The sequence below is a fragment of the Xiphophorus hellerii genome, chromosome 10 (assembly GCF_003331165.1).
Source record: "Xiphophorus hellerii strain 12219 chromosome 10, Xiphophorus_hellerii-4.1, whole genome shotgun sequence".
In the NCBI taxonomy this organism is placed as follows: Eukaryota; Metazoa; Chordata; class Actinopteri; order Cyprinodontiformes; family Poeciliidae; genus Xiphophorus; species Xiphophorus hellerii.
Genome location: NC_045681.1, coordinates 18,200,649 through 18,216,528, shown reverse-complemented (window position 1 = coordinate 18,216,528; position 15,880 = coordinate 18,200,649). Strand labels below are relative to the sequence as shown.

At 39.1% G+C, this 15,880-nt stretch overlaps 1 protein-coding gene and 1 long non-coding RNA gene across 2 annotated transcripts; one reads left to right on the top strand and one right to left on the bottom strand.

Moving 5' to 3' along the window:
* The first annotated feature begins 1,086 nt into the window (after nt 1-1,086).
* Nucleotides 1,087-12,470, top strand: LOC116727544 (uncharacterized). The gene is made up of 2 exons (XR_004340818.1): nt 1,087-1,317; nt 10,051-12,470. It is a non-coding gene; the product is annotated as an uncharacterized LOC116727544 (long non-coding RNA).
* On the bottom strand, nt 3,294-5,915 carry LOC116727543 (uncharacterized). Its single transcript, XM_032575038.1, has 6 exons — nt 5,651-5,915; nt 5,429-5,523; nt 4,974-5,100; nt 4,458-4,575; nt 3,715-3,791; nt 3,294-3,538 (listed from the first exon to the last, which is right to left on the bottom strand). Exons 1-6 carry the CDS (start codon nt 5,729-5,731, stop codon nt 3,428-3,430), a joined length of 609 nt encoding a protein of 202 aa, XP_032430929.1. The 5' UTR covers nt 5,732-5,915; the 3' UTR covers nt 3,294-3,427.
* Nucleotides 12,471-15,880: the final 3,410 nt, after the last annotated feature.

The following is a 15,880-nucleotide window of genomic DNA, read 5'->3' as shown; positions in this document are numbered from 1 at the left end:
CTACGTTGTGGTTTTACTTTGATTGGCCTAAGTTGTAGATTTTGAAAAAGAAAAAAGATCATCAAATGCAGTCCAGGTTACTTTAAAAAAAAGAAATGTAACCGGCCCTTTAATATTGAATCACATGACTTCGGCTTTGTTACAGTGTTTGTGTGGAAAATAAAAAGACTGGAAATACCAAAAAGCAATACAGAAATAAGTGACAACTTTATTTTTGTCAATGCTTTCGCCCCAGAGAAGATGACACCCATGGCAAAGAGCCCTATGGCTGTTTAAAAAAAGAATACCATTGCCATGACTATTAGTAAGGTTAATGAATGCTATTCATTTTTCTTGCGGGAATAAAAAAAAAAAACAACAACATTGCCCAAAGCTCTCCGACTCTCTCATACGTGTAATTATTGAGATGAACTGATCTGTACGTGGGTACCAAATTCAATTTTGCTTATGACCTTATTCAATCTGGAGTGATCAAAATAAAATGCTGTGCGGTTTCTTGCCTCTTACGTGACCTGCGTGTAAATGTCTTTCAAGGCTCAGAGCGCGATAGTTATATCGTTGCGTTTGAGGTCGCCGGGAGACAAACGTTGTTGATACAGGTAACCGAGGTGTGGCCAGGCGCACAGGTGGAAAGGGAAAAAAAAGAAAGAAAAAAAAAAGCCAGCTCATCATCTGGCAGCCGTTATTTCTCTTCCTTGTCCTGCACTGCAGCGCTGTGCTCCGGTTATGGCCCCGAGTGGCGTGGGGAAGTGCTCGCTGTTCTTCTTCCTCGCCCTGGTGTTCGACGCCGGCGGCCTGGTGGTGCTCCTCGTCGGCATTTTCGGCAACCTGACCGCAGACGGCCGCTTCTACGGGGACTTCCTCATCTACACGGGCTCCGTCATCATCTTTTTCAGCCTGATGTGGTGGGTGTTGTGGTACACGGGGAACGTGCACCTGTACGCGCCGGTACACAAGAGGGACTCTCTGGACGCCAGCCTCACGCAGTGGGCCAGGAAGTTGTCCGAGAGGTTCTCCAAGGGCGGAGGCGGCGGCGGCGGCAAGAAGCCCCTGGAAGCGGCGGAGGATGAGGAGGAGATGAAGAAAAAGAAGATGGGTGGAGAGGTGGTGGAGGCGAAGGGGACCGCGCTCTTCTCTGCGCCGCCTCGGATTGCATGGGAGTCCGGCGGCGGCGGTCAGGATAACGGGGGCTTTGACGGATGGAGCGAGTGCGCGTCTCCGGCTGATAAAAACGCGGAGCTGGGGGTCCTGACGGTGGCGGAGGCGGTTCTGCAGGCGGGAGACACCAAAGCAGAGAGGCTCCTCTGACACAACATGGTGCGTATTTGTCTCACCAATAAGGCCGTGAGGACCTCTGAAGGTCTGGGCCGAACGGTTCCAACGAGGAGTGCATCGATTGTAGTTTTCTGGCCGATTACCGAAATAAACAAACAATTAAAAAGTCTGACCTGCCGATTAGCAATTTAGCGACACCAATTTTTTTTCCATTAAATGTTGCTAAATATAGCAAGAAAGCCCGCTGACTACAACTTTTACCAATTCTTCTTTGCAAAATACCTCAATTTTGGAAATTTGATGGCAGTCCTACCGCAGTGAAGTTAGTTTCAAGTTGGATATTCGATATTCGAGCTCCGCGGAGTAAGCGGCGTTTAGCTCAAGGTTGATCCGATTTATGAACGCTACTGTCGGCCAGCGGTTCTCCACCGCTCCCGGCCCGAGCTCCGCGGAGTAACCGACGTTTAGCTGAAAGTTGATCCGATTTCGGAACGCTACTGTCGGCCAGCGGTTCTCCACCGCTCCCGGCCGCAGCGCCCGAAGGTTCACTTAGGGACTATCAACAAATTACTGAACCTAACATTCCTGTCAAAGAAATATAATGTTTTCTTCAATAGCTTCCAGGTCATGTGACCTATTGACTCAAAATCACTTTGGAATAATTATACTAGTCTCTTTAGATGAGGCACAGTCATTTGTTTTCCATTTTTAGCCATTTTCCATTTTTTAGGAATTTTTTTCTTCAAAATTGACTGTTTTTCTTCAATAGCTTCCAGGTCATGTGACCTATTGAGTCAAAATCACTTTGAACTTGTTCTAATAGTCCCTTTAATTGAGGCACAGTCATTTGTTTTCCATTTTAAATCATTTTCCATTTTTTAGGAATTTTTTTCTTCAAAATTGAGGGTTTTTCTTCAATAGCTTCAAGGTCATGTGACCTATTGATTCAAAATCACTTTGAACTTGTTCTACCAGTCTGTATAGATGAGGCACAGTCATTTGTTTTCCATTTTTAGCCATTTTCCATTTTTTAGGAATTTCTTTCTTCAAAATTGAGGGTTTTTATTCAATAGCTTCCAGGTCATGTGACCTATTGACTCAAAATCACTTTGGAATAATTATACTAGTCTCTTTAGATGAGGCACAGTCATTTGTTTTCCATTTTAAATCATTTTCAATTTTTAATTAATTTATTTCATCAAAATTGAGTGTTTTTCTTCAATAGCTTCCAGGTCATGTGACCTATTGACTCAAAATCACTTTGGAATAATTCTAATAGTCTCTTTAGATGAGGCACAGTCATTTGTTTTCCATTTTTAGCCATTTTCCATTTTTTAGGATTTTTTTTCTTCAAAATTGACTGTTTTTCTTCAATAGCTTCCAGGTCATGTGACCTATTGATTCAAAATCACTTTGAACTTGTTCTACCAGTCTGTATAGATGAGGCACAGTCATTTGTTTTCCATTTTTAGCCATTTTCCATTTTTTAGGAATTTCTTTCTTCAAAATTGAGGGTTTTTCTTCAATAGCTTCCAGGTCATGTGACCTATTGACTCAAAATCACTTTGGAATAATTCTAATAGTCTCTTTAGATGAGGCACAGTCATTTGTTTTCCATTTTTAGCCATTTTCCATTTTTTAGGAATTTTTTTCTTCAAAATTGACTGTTTTTCTTCAATAGCTTCCAGGTCATGTGACCTATTGACTCAAAATCACTTTGAACTTGTTCTAATAGTCCCTTTAATTGAGGCACAGACATTTGTTTTCCATTTTAAATCATTTTCAATTTTTAAAGAATTTATTTCATCAAAATTGAGGGTTTTTCTTCAATAGCTTCCAGGTCATGTGACCTATTGACTCAAAATCACTTTGGAATAATTATACTAGTCCCTATAGATGAGGCACAGACATTTATTTATGTTTTATGTTTTTATTTTATAATTTTTAGGAATCTTTTCCTTAAAGTTTAAGATTGTTGCTCAATAGCTTTCAGATAACGTCATAAAATTACTTATCAATTTGAAATGATTCCAGTACACTTTATACATCACACATAGCATCAATGCCACACAAACATATTACATTTTCATTTTCCACAGATATTTTCAAAACGTATTTCGAACAATAATGAACACAGTTTCTAGTTTTCAGATTAACTACACAATACACATTTCCAACTGCCTGTTTTTTTCTTTTGAAATTCTGTGCTCTTCATATTTATGCACAGGGCATGGTACCATCGGTCACAGTTGTCACACTGGATCTGTTCACAAATACAAGAAAATATACATGTTTAGCAGTATTGAACTTACTCATCTCCTGTCACACAGTTTGGTGTTTAATTGCTTGTCATTTATTATATAAAACATTTCATGGCTCCCAAGAGTCATTTCCTGTGTCTAATTCTGAATTTTACATTGACAACTCTTGATTTCTCACCCAGTCTGTCATTCCAGGGCCAGACCCCGGGGCTTTGTATGCAGCGCACATCGCACACCAACAGTGGTCATCAAATACTGTAATCAAGAAGAATATACAGCATATTCAAACAAGATAGATTGATAGATCGATATATATATATATAACAAAATAGCTAATTATTTCAGAAAATTAATTTAAAATTATTAATACTTGGAGATTATATAAAATACATTTGTAAACTAAAGTAAATTTTCTAAATTATCAATGTTGCATATCGTTTAGATATCTTTGTCTGTTTGGATTGGCACTGTTGGTGGTTTATATTTTGTGAAATGGAATTTGCATTTTGTAATTTTTTTTTTTTTTATTGACCTCACGGGCTGCAGGAGCTAATGAGGGCAGACTCTATATAAGTTGAAAGAGTCATTGAAACAGTGAATTAATTGAACTGTCAAGATGTGCTTGTCACAAAGAAATCAAAACTTAGTGTTCCCCAGCGAAAGCAGCGAGGTCTGTTTAGTTTTGTTATCTTTATTGGTTAAGTTCATGTTTTGTATTACAATGTTTGTATATGTTTTAGTTTTCACATTTATTGAGGTTATTGTGGTGACTTTGATGATGGTGGTTGATCTTAATCAAATAAAATAAAAAACCTTAAATTCACCAGTCAAGACTGGTTCAGTAATGTAAGAGCTGGGGAGATTCTGCAATATATATGTGTGTATGTTTATGTATTGTAAGTCGAAATGCACATGGTATACCTGATGCATCAAGGATTTGAAGAGCGAGAGTTCTTCTTTCACTTTTCATTGCCTTTTTTGTTGTGTCAAAATCTACATCTGGCATCAGAGGGAAGGCTTCCATCAGTGCTTTTGCCATCTAAAGAAAAAAAAAGTTTTTAAAGACTTTTTTTATGGCATTATAATGCATCAGACTTAAAACATTCATGTGGACATATATAGTGTACCCACATATACTAAAACAGGTATGTTTGTTAGTACAGATACCTGTAGTGAAACATCTAAATGTTTCAACATTTAGAAGATGATGAAAGAACTGTAATTACAAATACTGTGTGGCATGTTGCACTGACCCCAGTTATGGGCTACTGTTGGGGGAGTCTGTATTCCTCCAAGTGAATACACACTCTTTCCACAATTCCGAAAGCCCATTTTAACTAACCAGAGAGACTGTATTTGATGATAGACAACTTTTCTCTATAATAATTACACAGTATCCACACTTGTATAACAAAAAACATGAACTCATTAATTTACTTTGACTACAATAACTCCACAGCTGCTTCCGTCTTGTTGAATAGGGTGGCGCATTGTCCCCCCTTTCCATTGGATCCCAACCCAGCCTGTTTTTCCATGGCATGTCCTTCTCATTTTGAAGTATTCTCTGGATAACAAACAAAATGATTTGTGTAAGAGCAATTGTATTCTGTAATTCCACTCATAAGACAACTCACGCTTTCCTCTTATCAGTTTCTGTTAACAACAACAATGTTAAGTTTATTGAAATTAATATTTACATAAACATTTAAATTAATAGAAATATTTTTTACATAATATATTTTGAAAAAATGTTATGGATAATATATTTCAATAATATATTCAGAAATCTGAATGTCACATACATTCAGATTTTTAACTCAATCTCTATGTGGTCACTTTGCAAATTTATTAATTTTTAATACATTTTAAAAATTTATTAGAGCTTTATTTACTGTATTCTTTTAGCTGCCTTTTGGGAGTCCACAAGCTCAGATGATACTTGTGCAGGATCTATTAGGAATACAGTTCTGGCTTCTGCATTGATGTACTAAAACAGATCAACAAAGTAAAGGGGCATAACAAAGAAAAATTTCATTAAAACTAATGTGAATATGTCATGCTCTATCCAAACCATAAAATGAAAAAATATTGATTATAGACAAAAAATCACAAACCAGCAACTTCCAGTGATTGTTGTTCACAAGGACAAATGACAGAACTGCTTCATAGTTGTCAAAGTTTACCTGAAATGGCATTAAAAATGTTCAAAAATTAAATGTTAACATAAAGACAAACTTTAAGCACATGTCTCGCAATTAATCTTTTCCCACATGTCAGTATTTACTTTTACTGACAATTTTGCTTTTCAATGAGAAGGTGTTTTAAAATTTATAATTAATTTAGATCGCAAACAAATGTCTGTGCCTCATCTAAAGAGACTATTAGAATTATTCCAAAGTGATTTTGAGTCAATAGGTCACATGACCTGGAAGCTATTGAAGAAAAACCCTCAATTTTGAAGAAAAAAATTCCTAAAAAATGGAAAATGATTTAAAATGGAAAACAAATGTCTGTGCCTCAATTAAAGGGACTATTAGAATTATTTCAAAGTGATTTTGAGTCAATAGGTCACATGACCTGGAAGCTATTGAAGAAAAACACTCAATTTTGATGAAAAAAATTAATTAAAAATTGAAAATGATTTAAAATGGAAAACAAATGACTGTGCCTCATCTAAAGAGACTAGTATAATTATTCCAAAGTGATTTTGAGTCAATAGGTCACATGACCTGGAAGCTATTGAAGAAAACATTATATTTCTTTGACAGGAATGTTAGGTTCAGTAATTTGTTGATAGTCCCTAAGTGAACCTTCGGGCGCTGCGGCCGGGAGCGGTGGAGAACCGCTGGCCGACAGTAGCGTTCATAAATCGGATCAACCTTGAGCTAAACGCCGCTTACTCCGCGGAGCTCGAATATCGAATATCCAACTTGAAACTAACTTCACTGCGGTGGCAGACCTCTATAAACAGTCATTCTAAACTTTTGCTGCTGATTCTCCGTTGGATTTGGGTTTGAACTTTGACTGAGCTTTGATCTCAGTCATGCCCTAGACATAAAGGCAGGGCATGGTGTGCACGTAGTCCTCACGCCCCCCTGCCCTGCATGTTTTAAATGTTTCCCTTCATGCCACACACCTGAGCTGTTGGTTTGTGCTTCTCCTTCAAAGTTCCCTGCTTTAAACTTCCCCACGGCTCTGCCCCTGCTGTTTTCCTTCATCTCTATGATGCTTTTTGTTTTAGCTAATGTTCTCTAGCAAACCTTTTGAGGTTTTCACAGAACAACTGGCTTTCTTTAGAATAAATTAGTCATTACTGTTTAACTTCTGGAAGCAATTGGTGTTTTTTTTTTTGGATAACGTTTGGAAAGCTATGTATATTTTTTTCTTTCCACTTCCTTCGCAGTTATATACTGCTTTGCGTTTGTCGGTCACATAAAATCCCAATGAATCACACTGAAAGAAAGTCGTGTTTGACAAAGTGTGAATGTTCAAGGGGTGTGAATACCTTTGCAAGGTGGTAAATAATCCTTGTTAGAGGCCTGCCGTCGTGAGTTTTTCAGCTACATCTAACTGACCTTTTTTTTTTTTTTTTCTTTCATCACCGCTGCCATCCTCATCCTCTCACAGGTTGTCATGGCAGCCCTCCTCAGGCTCGCCCCGGTCTTAATAAGGGAAATATCTCACATTATTGGCAGGGTTTAGATGAAACTCATAGTGAAGCTGGTCCAGAGAGGTAATCACCCACCCACCCATAGGTACACGCACCTCTCCCACCCCCCATCAGCCCTCCAAGGGGGCTTCCCAGCTCTATGCTCATGAATATCTGTAATAATCTTTTTTTTTTTCTCTTCCTTTCGCACCCCCTCCACCCGAGTGGAGAGATCTTCAGTGACCCATGGCAGTTTTTAATTAATGAGCCTGACCGTTTGTGCTCACCTTCACACTTCAGCAGTATTTTAGCCGTCAGTTTGCTTGTAAGTGGCTGGCCAGTCAGACACCCTTTGGGCATAAAGGCACAAATGCATTTTAATGGAACTCTGCAGCGCTTATTGATCCGGCGGAATGGAGTGCGGTGGGTACGGCGATTGGGTTTTAGCCGCGGCTGAGCCGCCGAAGAACTGCAGGGATCTTATCTTATTCTGCTTAATGCCCCCCTGATGCCATCCTATCAGCTATAAATGGGTGTGGCCTTTTTTTTTTCTTTTTTTTTTTAAGTTACAAAGGGAAAAAAATGCCGATCCACAAAGTAACAGTGCCTCGCATTTGGGATCTGCCGAAGGTGCCGTTCATTAAATCCAGACATCATCCAGATGGTGACGCCGTTACTCTGTACGCTCCGATCACAATGTTTCAGTAAAGTGGAGGAATAACCTGTGAGTGTATCATTATCCAGAATGAAATGATTCCTATGCTGATGTTGGGTAATATGACAGAGTCAGGAAGAAGCCATTAATCCAAGCGCTACATAAAAAGCCAGATTAGTTTGCACTCCATTGGCCTCCATTTTTGTAGTTTTTATGTTTTAAAACTATAAGTAAAAAACAATGTATGTCAGGATAGAGGCGTTATCAATATCAGTAGATGATACATTTGATTCAGTAATTTCACTGACTGCACAGCATTCTGGGAGACGTAGGTAAAGTAAAGGCTTTAGTCGCTCAACTTCTCACGGCTGGCTTAGTAACTTTGGTGGCATCGAGTAACTCGCTCCCTCTTTGGTTACCTAGCAGCAACCTTGTTGAGTAGCTTGCGCAGCAGCAGTTTCATGTTTCACCACCATGCCGTGCAACTGCTTAAAAATAAACAACAACTGCGAGAAGTGAAAACTGTGGCTAAAGCAGGTCAGGTCACTTCACTAGTTTGATAGTATTTCAGATATTTAAAACTACAACAGCAGTGAGAAACATGGGGGGGAAGGGAAACAGGGTAAGATCTTTACAGCTTATAATTTAAGTTTTTCTTTTGTTTGTTTTTTTGGGGACAGCACCTTTCGAGTCTTGTTTACTCTTCACAATCCAAGGCAATCCTGTTTATTTGTTTTTAAGGGTGTCGAGTTTGAAACAGAGATCAAACTTTCAGATTTGTGCTGCAGACGGCTACTTCCTCCCAATAGGTCCCGTGTTATCACAGAGTATCAGTGCACACTTCTTTTCATAACCCAGGTCCCCGCCTTAGAAAAACACTGCTAATGTAGCATCGACTTACCTTTTTTTTTCTGAATGAGAACGTATCAGACGTTTGGCAAAGCTGGTTAATCAGCATGTGCAATTTATCATTGCTTAACACAGAGAGAGGGATGGGTCAGGATTAGATGCCGATTGCTTCATGCTTGCATGTTCACATGTTCTGAGCTGCCTGTGCGGTGGTGTGAAATTACTCAATGTTTCTGGGAAGCCGTGCCGTACCATGTTGACTCCTTTACCTGTTCTGGAGATGTGACCATCAAGAGCGTGTGAAACAAAGATTTTAAAATGATATATATAGTTTTCTTTGATATTCATCTCGAGATCTGAAAATCAAACTAGAACAGCGTTATGCTAAGTAAAAAAAAAAAAAAGTGATATTGCATTATTATTAATAAATATTGTGACTAGGATGGTGGTTGTGATTAGCCCACGTATTCCTCAGTCTTGCTTTTAGTATTTTCAAATTGTTATAGTTAAACCTAAATGTTGACACAGTTGAGAACAGGGTGGCACATGCAAATGTCTAAATATTAAACCAAAAGTGCTTATTTTTTTGTAAATCGAAAGCCTCATTTGATAATGCAAAGTATTTGTCAATCACTCAAAATTAAGGACTACGATTGTCTTTTTTTTTTTTTTTTAGAAATAAAGGCTGCAGAGATGTTGCGAATGTGTAATGTAACACTGCTTACCCATGAAGATATCCAAAATTAAAACCTACATCTAAAATGTGCAAAATATTTCAGATCTGTGCAGTTCTCACATTGGTATACAGTTGAAACCAAAGGCTTACATACAGTGAATAGAAAGACACGAGTAGACATTAATAAATGTCTGACATGTTTTCTCTCATTATTATTGTGGCATTCAGTAAATAGGAAAAAAATGTAACTCTAGCTGACCTGAAATAAGAGACATTTCAAATGATTTCACCTGACCGCCTGCGTAGAGTTAGTTTTCTCTTGACCTGTTTGGTCACTACAGCTGTTTCTTTTTTCTTTTTTTCCCCCGTGTGATAAAGCGTGTAGCCAAAATTAAACACGCGAAGAGAAGCCACCGCAAAGCTGTTCTCAAACGACGTGTGTTATGGCTGCCAATAGTCTGAAAATGTTCATGAATTTGCGTACAGATTATCTTTGAAAACCAGTTGCGTAGCACACAACCTTCCGCTTATCTAGATTCAGACTTTCAACTTGTGCCGAGAGGTCATAACCTGTTACAGTAACTCTTTGTTTTTAGCACGTTAATTATTTTGTGTTGGTACCAAATTTTTGCATCAAAAGTAACTCTTTACTATGTTTTTTTGTTTTGTTTTGTTACCTTTGCAGATGCTGTGGCCGGTGCTCCTGGCTCCTGGACATGAGCTACTTCCTGTTTTTGTTTGGGGTTTTTTCCCTTCTCCCCTGAGATTTCAACAGACTTTAACATTTAAACTTGTGAGCGAAAGTCACGTTTGTGAGAACATCTTGCTTGGTGTAAAGCTCTCAAAAATAAGAAAAGCTGAAGGGAAAACATTTCGTTTTCATGTTTTCTGTATATTTTTGTCTAAATTATTTTTGGGAATAAAGTGCAAAGACATTGAAATGTGGCTGTGTGACTCTGAGCAGTGGATGCTGTCTGCTTTAGTGAAAGAGACTATGTTGCAAAGGTAATCCTTAACAAAGTGTCACCTTTTTAACGTCTATAAGTACAAACAAATGTTTGGGATTTAACACACATGGGTAATTTCTTTCTACTTTATCCAAAATAGCTGAGCTACAGCTGGGTCTGTAAGGGAAAGAAAGCAAATTCGTCGACGGAGCCAGAATGTCTCTTATCTTTAAGGGAACGTATTTCTCTGGTGCCAGCGGGTGGTTTAAAAAAAAAAAAAAAAATGAAGATGTAGAGATAGAAGGAATGTGACCTGAATGTTTTAAGCTCTTTCCGTGTCATCTGTCACGCCGCTCACTCCTCGTGAGGTGCCGTGCGAAGCATGGAAAGAGTAAAACTAACTTTCACAAGTTGCCGCTGTCGGATCGGCCGCTGCGTAGGGTTTTTCTTCGCTGCCGTCCTCCTTGATGCGGTCGGCCTCGTCGTCTTCGTCACTGGGATCGCCTCGCCCGTCGCCTACTGGGACTTTCTTGTCCTTTCTGGGCCGCTAATCTTGTTCCTCAGCCTGGCGTTTTGGATTTTGTGGCACATCGGAAACGTAGAGGTGCCGGCCGAGGAGCTGACTCAACTTTGAGGCTCCTCGCCAGCAACCGTTGATCACCTTTCGCCGGATGAGGAAGCCAATTCAGCTACAGGTTCAAAGCTTCTGCTGTGAAATAAGCGAATGTGGAGAAAGTAATGTTTGTTAAAAGTTTTGTTGCTTTCCTTTGTTTGGTTTCAGGTGCTTTTTGTGCTTGGAGTCTGTCTCGAAGGACAAACTTATGGAGCCGTAATCTGAAAAAGACGTCTGACTGTTGAGAAGGAAAAGTTCTGAAGATCTCTTCAGACCAAGAAAGGTGCAATCATTAAGACTCTTTTGTATTTTGACAAATAATCCTGAATGATGTTTACTCCGACTTGCCCCCAGAAAAGCCAAGATGAAAAGGAACACACAACAATAGCAAATTGCTGTAGTTATTTTTAATTAGCATTATTTTTGAGTCATTTTGTTCCCAACTAATATTATATTATAGCCATTTGGGATTCTTTTGTGCTCGTATTCCGTCTTTTGGGGCCTTTTTAAATTCACATTGTCCCTGTTTGATTCATCCTTTAGCTTTTTATCTCAAACTTGCGTTCTTTGTAAGCATTTCCTTTGTTTGGGGTCTTGTGCATAGTTTTTTGTTAAAATTCCACCCCTAAGCTGCGCTTTTGTATCTCTATTGCTACGCTGAGGCTCTTTGCTGTCCTTTTGTGATGAACACATTTCACAAATTGTCCTGATTACTGTAATGTTGCTTTTGTGCAAATATTTGAGGCGTTTCTCAAATCTAAATGTGAGCGGTCAAATAAGTTTTTGATTCCTACACTACTTCTTTTTTGTTTTCTCATTCAGTCTGACCATATTTCTCCTAAAATGTTTTGTTTTAAAAAAAAAAAAAAGACTTCATCTAGCACTGAATTTCCTTCTTTGAGCCGTATGGCTTTTTGAAGTTGCATTGTTTCAAATGGAAACATAATAAAAGCAATTCCGATTAGCGTATTAGTTTGCTACACTTGTTGGCACTTTTTTTTTTTTTTTTTAAACATGGACAACCTTTTGGATTGTCAAAAGATGTACACCAAACTCAACTATGAACTTTATTGAAATGAAGGACCCAAACAAATAATTATATCGATACATAACGTCAAAATGATGTTATGTAGATTTAAAGGTCCATTTTCACCAGCTTGTGCATAGCGTCACGGTTTCTAGGTTACAGGACAAACTCCGGGGTAAGGGCAGGGAATAAAGCTGAAGGCTAGACCGTCAAATTTCACAGCCGCTCATGTCTGGTCTGGTCTTTGCGGTTGACAAAGAACCTGACCTACCTTTGTAGGCCTTGTGGACGAAGCACTACGTGGTGTTTCATCGACCACGAAGCCTACATCAGCCAGGTCCTTTGAGGGACACAGCCCCTCCATTTGGACACACCCTATCTGTTAGAAAATGTATGTAATGTAAAAAAAATATTAAATTATAATAATTAGTTTATCAAATCAAGGATGCTATTACACCTTTTCAATTTTCTCTCATGTATCATTGTGTTCTGTGTAAATAAACGTCTAATCCAATGAATTTTGATACTTCAGTCCTAAGATGATAGAAATGTTCTATAATCGTGTTCCAACACTGACTAGCTGATAGCTTACCATCCTAGCCGATAACATCCTCTTGATAACTCGTTCTCTACTAAAGGGACTTACTACTCTCATCTCCGCTACATCGCGCCTGTCAAATAAGTCCTTCCTTTGTTTCTCCTTCCTTCTTGTTGGCAACACGTGGTCATTTATCATGTCTGTTTTACCGACTTTGTACTTAAGGCTGTTGTTCCCGATCAGTCTCTGTGGTGATTTTAGAGCTGTGAAATCTGAGTATTGGTCGCTCAAACCGTTCAAAAGGAACCAGTCAAACTGGGTCTTTTAGTTACAGACCACCGAGCAGCGTCGTTTCACGGGAATGGTGTGTGAAAAAGAGAATATGGAAACTGATTTTTTATTTTTATTTTTTTTAAATGGCGGAATCAAACTTTGTGGGTTTGTTTATTGAGCTACTCGTGTGCTCAGGTGTTATCTTTATCTCAGGTATGTCATACAACTTGTTTTTCACCAGTCCGAACACACACACCCTATTTACAGGGCGACTGATATCTGAGCTCAGCACCACAATAATCCCCTGATCGTCCCTTGTTTGGCACAAGAGTGAAGATACAATAGCTAACTAACAGGAAGACTCAGGAGAAAATATAGATGGGTTTATTATTAACTTGAATTTTATGTTCGAGTTAACAATTTTGTGTAATTGCTTTTAGTTCCAAGTCTTTACCATAAACCTTCAATACTCAGATCTCTTTTGAGAAACATTTGGGTTTCAAAGAACAGGCATTTTATCCTCGCACAAATGAGTGTTTGGGAATGTGTCAACACTGCATTACTAATTCAGAACCTCACCCGGTAAAGCGGTTCGAGAACGGGTTCCTTTGAGCCGGTCGTCATGAGACTCCAGAAGGCGTCACAATCCCCACAGCCAGCCCGTCTCTAGGTGTTCAGGTTCAGCCTCACACCCTTCCTTCCGTCTCTCTGTCACACCGCCGTGGCCGACTCGCGCGGAGGAAACACGCCTGGCCCTGGCTGAACATGACACTGTCTAGTGACAAAGGCGGCAGAGATTAGGTTCCGCGAGGGCAGTCGGTGTAGTGTTGAGACTCTTGTCACGGCTGCCAGCGCTTCACACTGGAGCAACAGCACCGTGGTGGCATGTGATGTGACGGAGGTTCGACAGGCTGGTGGAGCAATGCTAAAATGTGTTAAAAGTTTGGAAATCAATCTTTCAGTCTGATGCTGAGAAAGACATTTTGGAAGAAGTGAATCTGTCCTTTTTTATGGAGTCATCTGCATAGCGTGTTCAAAGGAGATTTATGTATCTTTCTCAGTATCAGAAATGTATTTAAAACTGAATGTCTTTGTTCTTTTTGCTTGGTATGAATATCAACTTATCTACAAGCTACTAACCAAACCGGAAATAAAGTCTATAAAAGAAATTTTATCCAATATTATTAGACTGGTTAAGAATGTGAAAGTTGTCAGCCTCTCTCAAGGCTAAAGAAACGGGTTCTATGTGGGCTAGGTCTAAGTTCTAATGTGAACTTTAGAGAGAAGATGGGTTCATTTCAGAGCTACACTGAACCATCAACACCAGAACTGCTAAAAGAGTGCCTTACCTTGGTCTGGTTTGCTGCTGTTGTTTCACCTCCCTCTTAAAATCAACTCCGGACTCTGAATTTTTGTTTTAGTTTTAGAGCACGTAATATTTAAATATTATGTTATCGATCAAATCAATGCAGTCCCTCCAGTTTCTTGAGAAATGAAAGCAAAATCAACAACTCCTTGCATTTTTTTTTTTTTTTGCTATTAATTGGGAGTTCATTATAGATTTTTCTAAAATTGTCAAAAACTTTCTTCCTTGTACTAAACAGCTGACTCAGACTTAATGGTTGTCAGGTTATAGTCCACGATCTACACAGAGAGTAATAAAAAGTCGCATTTACTGTCATCAATAAGCACAAAAATTGCAAATATTTCCCAGTTAGTACCACAAACACTTTGATTTATTTATTTTTATTGCCAAAAATCACGAAAAGAATCACAAAATCCTGGAGGGGTTGAAAAGATGTTCAATAATAATATTTAATTTTAAGAATTCATTGGTAGTTTGTGAACAGGTTTTGTCAATACATTCTGGCACAACCGGCCCTTTAAGAGCACTCACCATCTGCATTTGGCCCAAAGCAGAAATGAGTTTGAACGTCCTGCTTTAGAGAGTGGACTGTTGGGTCACTGCTGGACAAGCAGCTGGTTAATTTGTCCTGGATGTCTCTCTGAAATGGGTTTGTTTTAGCACCACGCTTTGGATGTTTTTATGATTTCCCAACTTTGGATTACCATAAACTACACTGTTGGTTGCTAGCTAGGGTTTTTTTTAAAGTTTTTTTTTTTTAAGAACATAATTTATCAATGGTTCAAACCAAATCTCAAAAGGGTGATTTCTCATTTCTGAATTGGTCAGGCAAAATTTTCTTCTCGGTGCATTGTCATGTGACGTTACCTTTGCGTCACTAAACCCAACTCCTCCAAAACTGAAGTTAAGATGGTAACAAATTAATTCCCAGCTAACACACGAAACACAGGAGAACGTGACGTCAGCTTAAACCGAACTCTAGTTCCCACCTTACTTTCACCTCTCCGTGTTTTCGTTTTGAGGTCCCTTTCTGGCGTCTGGGAGGTGCGCACGGCAGGCATGATTCAGCGCAGGAGCACACAAACACACACCTTCAGCACACCATTAAACTGTCCGGGCGAGGCAGGAACCTGCGACTGCATTGTCTCGTCACGGTTCGTGGTTTTAATGCAAGCTTTTAAAGTCCAACTATAGGCAAGAATGTTCTAGGGAGAAAATCCAATTACGTGTCCGGGATCAACCTTTTTTTTTTCTTTTTTTTTTAAACAATTGTATTCTTTAATAAATATTAGGTGGCAGTAATTTATTTCCTAATTACGGCTCAGTAAATGTACTCGGTAAAGCTTGATATGGATGTCCCATTTCCTTCGCACGTTCCAAATTAATTACGGAACTGTTAGGCCGCACTTCCTGGAAATTAACTTCCCAGTTAAGGATCTAATTTATCCCCGAGTTTTTCCTTTTCACTGAGCGGACGCCGCTTCCTCAATGCGGTAATGAGGTGCTACCTCGCTTAAAAGCTTTTCATTAGGCCGGTTTCCATGGAGACCTGCTGTTTTTAGAGACAGGCCTCCCTGGCGAGCAGAAGTGGAAAGCAGCCGAGGCGGAGATGATTCTGTGGCACAAATGCAGAAACCGGCTGGGATAGGAACTTTGTGACATGAGGCAGAACAAAAATGCTTGTTGAAGTCAGCAGTTCAACGGGCTTATTAGCATTTACTAGTTTTAAATGTGAAGCTACCTTACGTTTC

Bases quoted from the DNA above. Each gene is read 5' to 3' on its own strand.
- LOC116727543 (XM_032575038.1), bottom strand. From the start codon at position 5,731: ATGCCATTTCAGGTAAACTTTGACAACTATGAAGCAGTTCTGTCATTT. The intron at 5,101-5,428 runs GTAAATAAAGCT...TTTGTTATCCAG, and splicing joins AAGGCAGCTAAAAGAATACA to AGAATACTTCAAAATGAGAA. The intron at 3,792-4,457 runs GTATACCATGTG...TCTTGATTACAG, and splicing joins TCAAATCCTTGATGCATCAG to TATTTGATGACCACTGTTGG.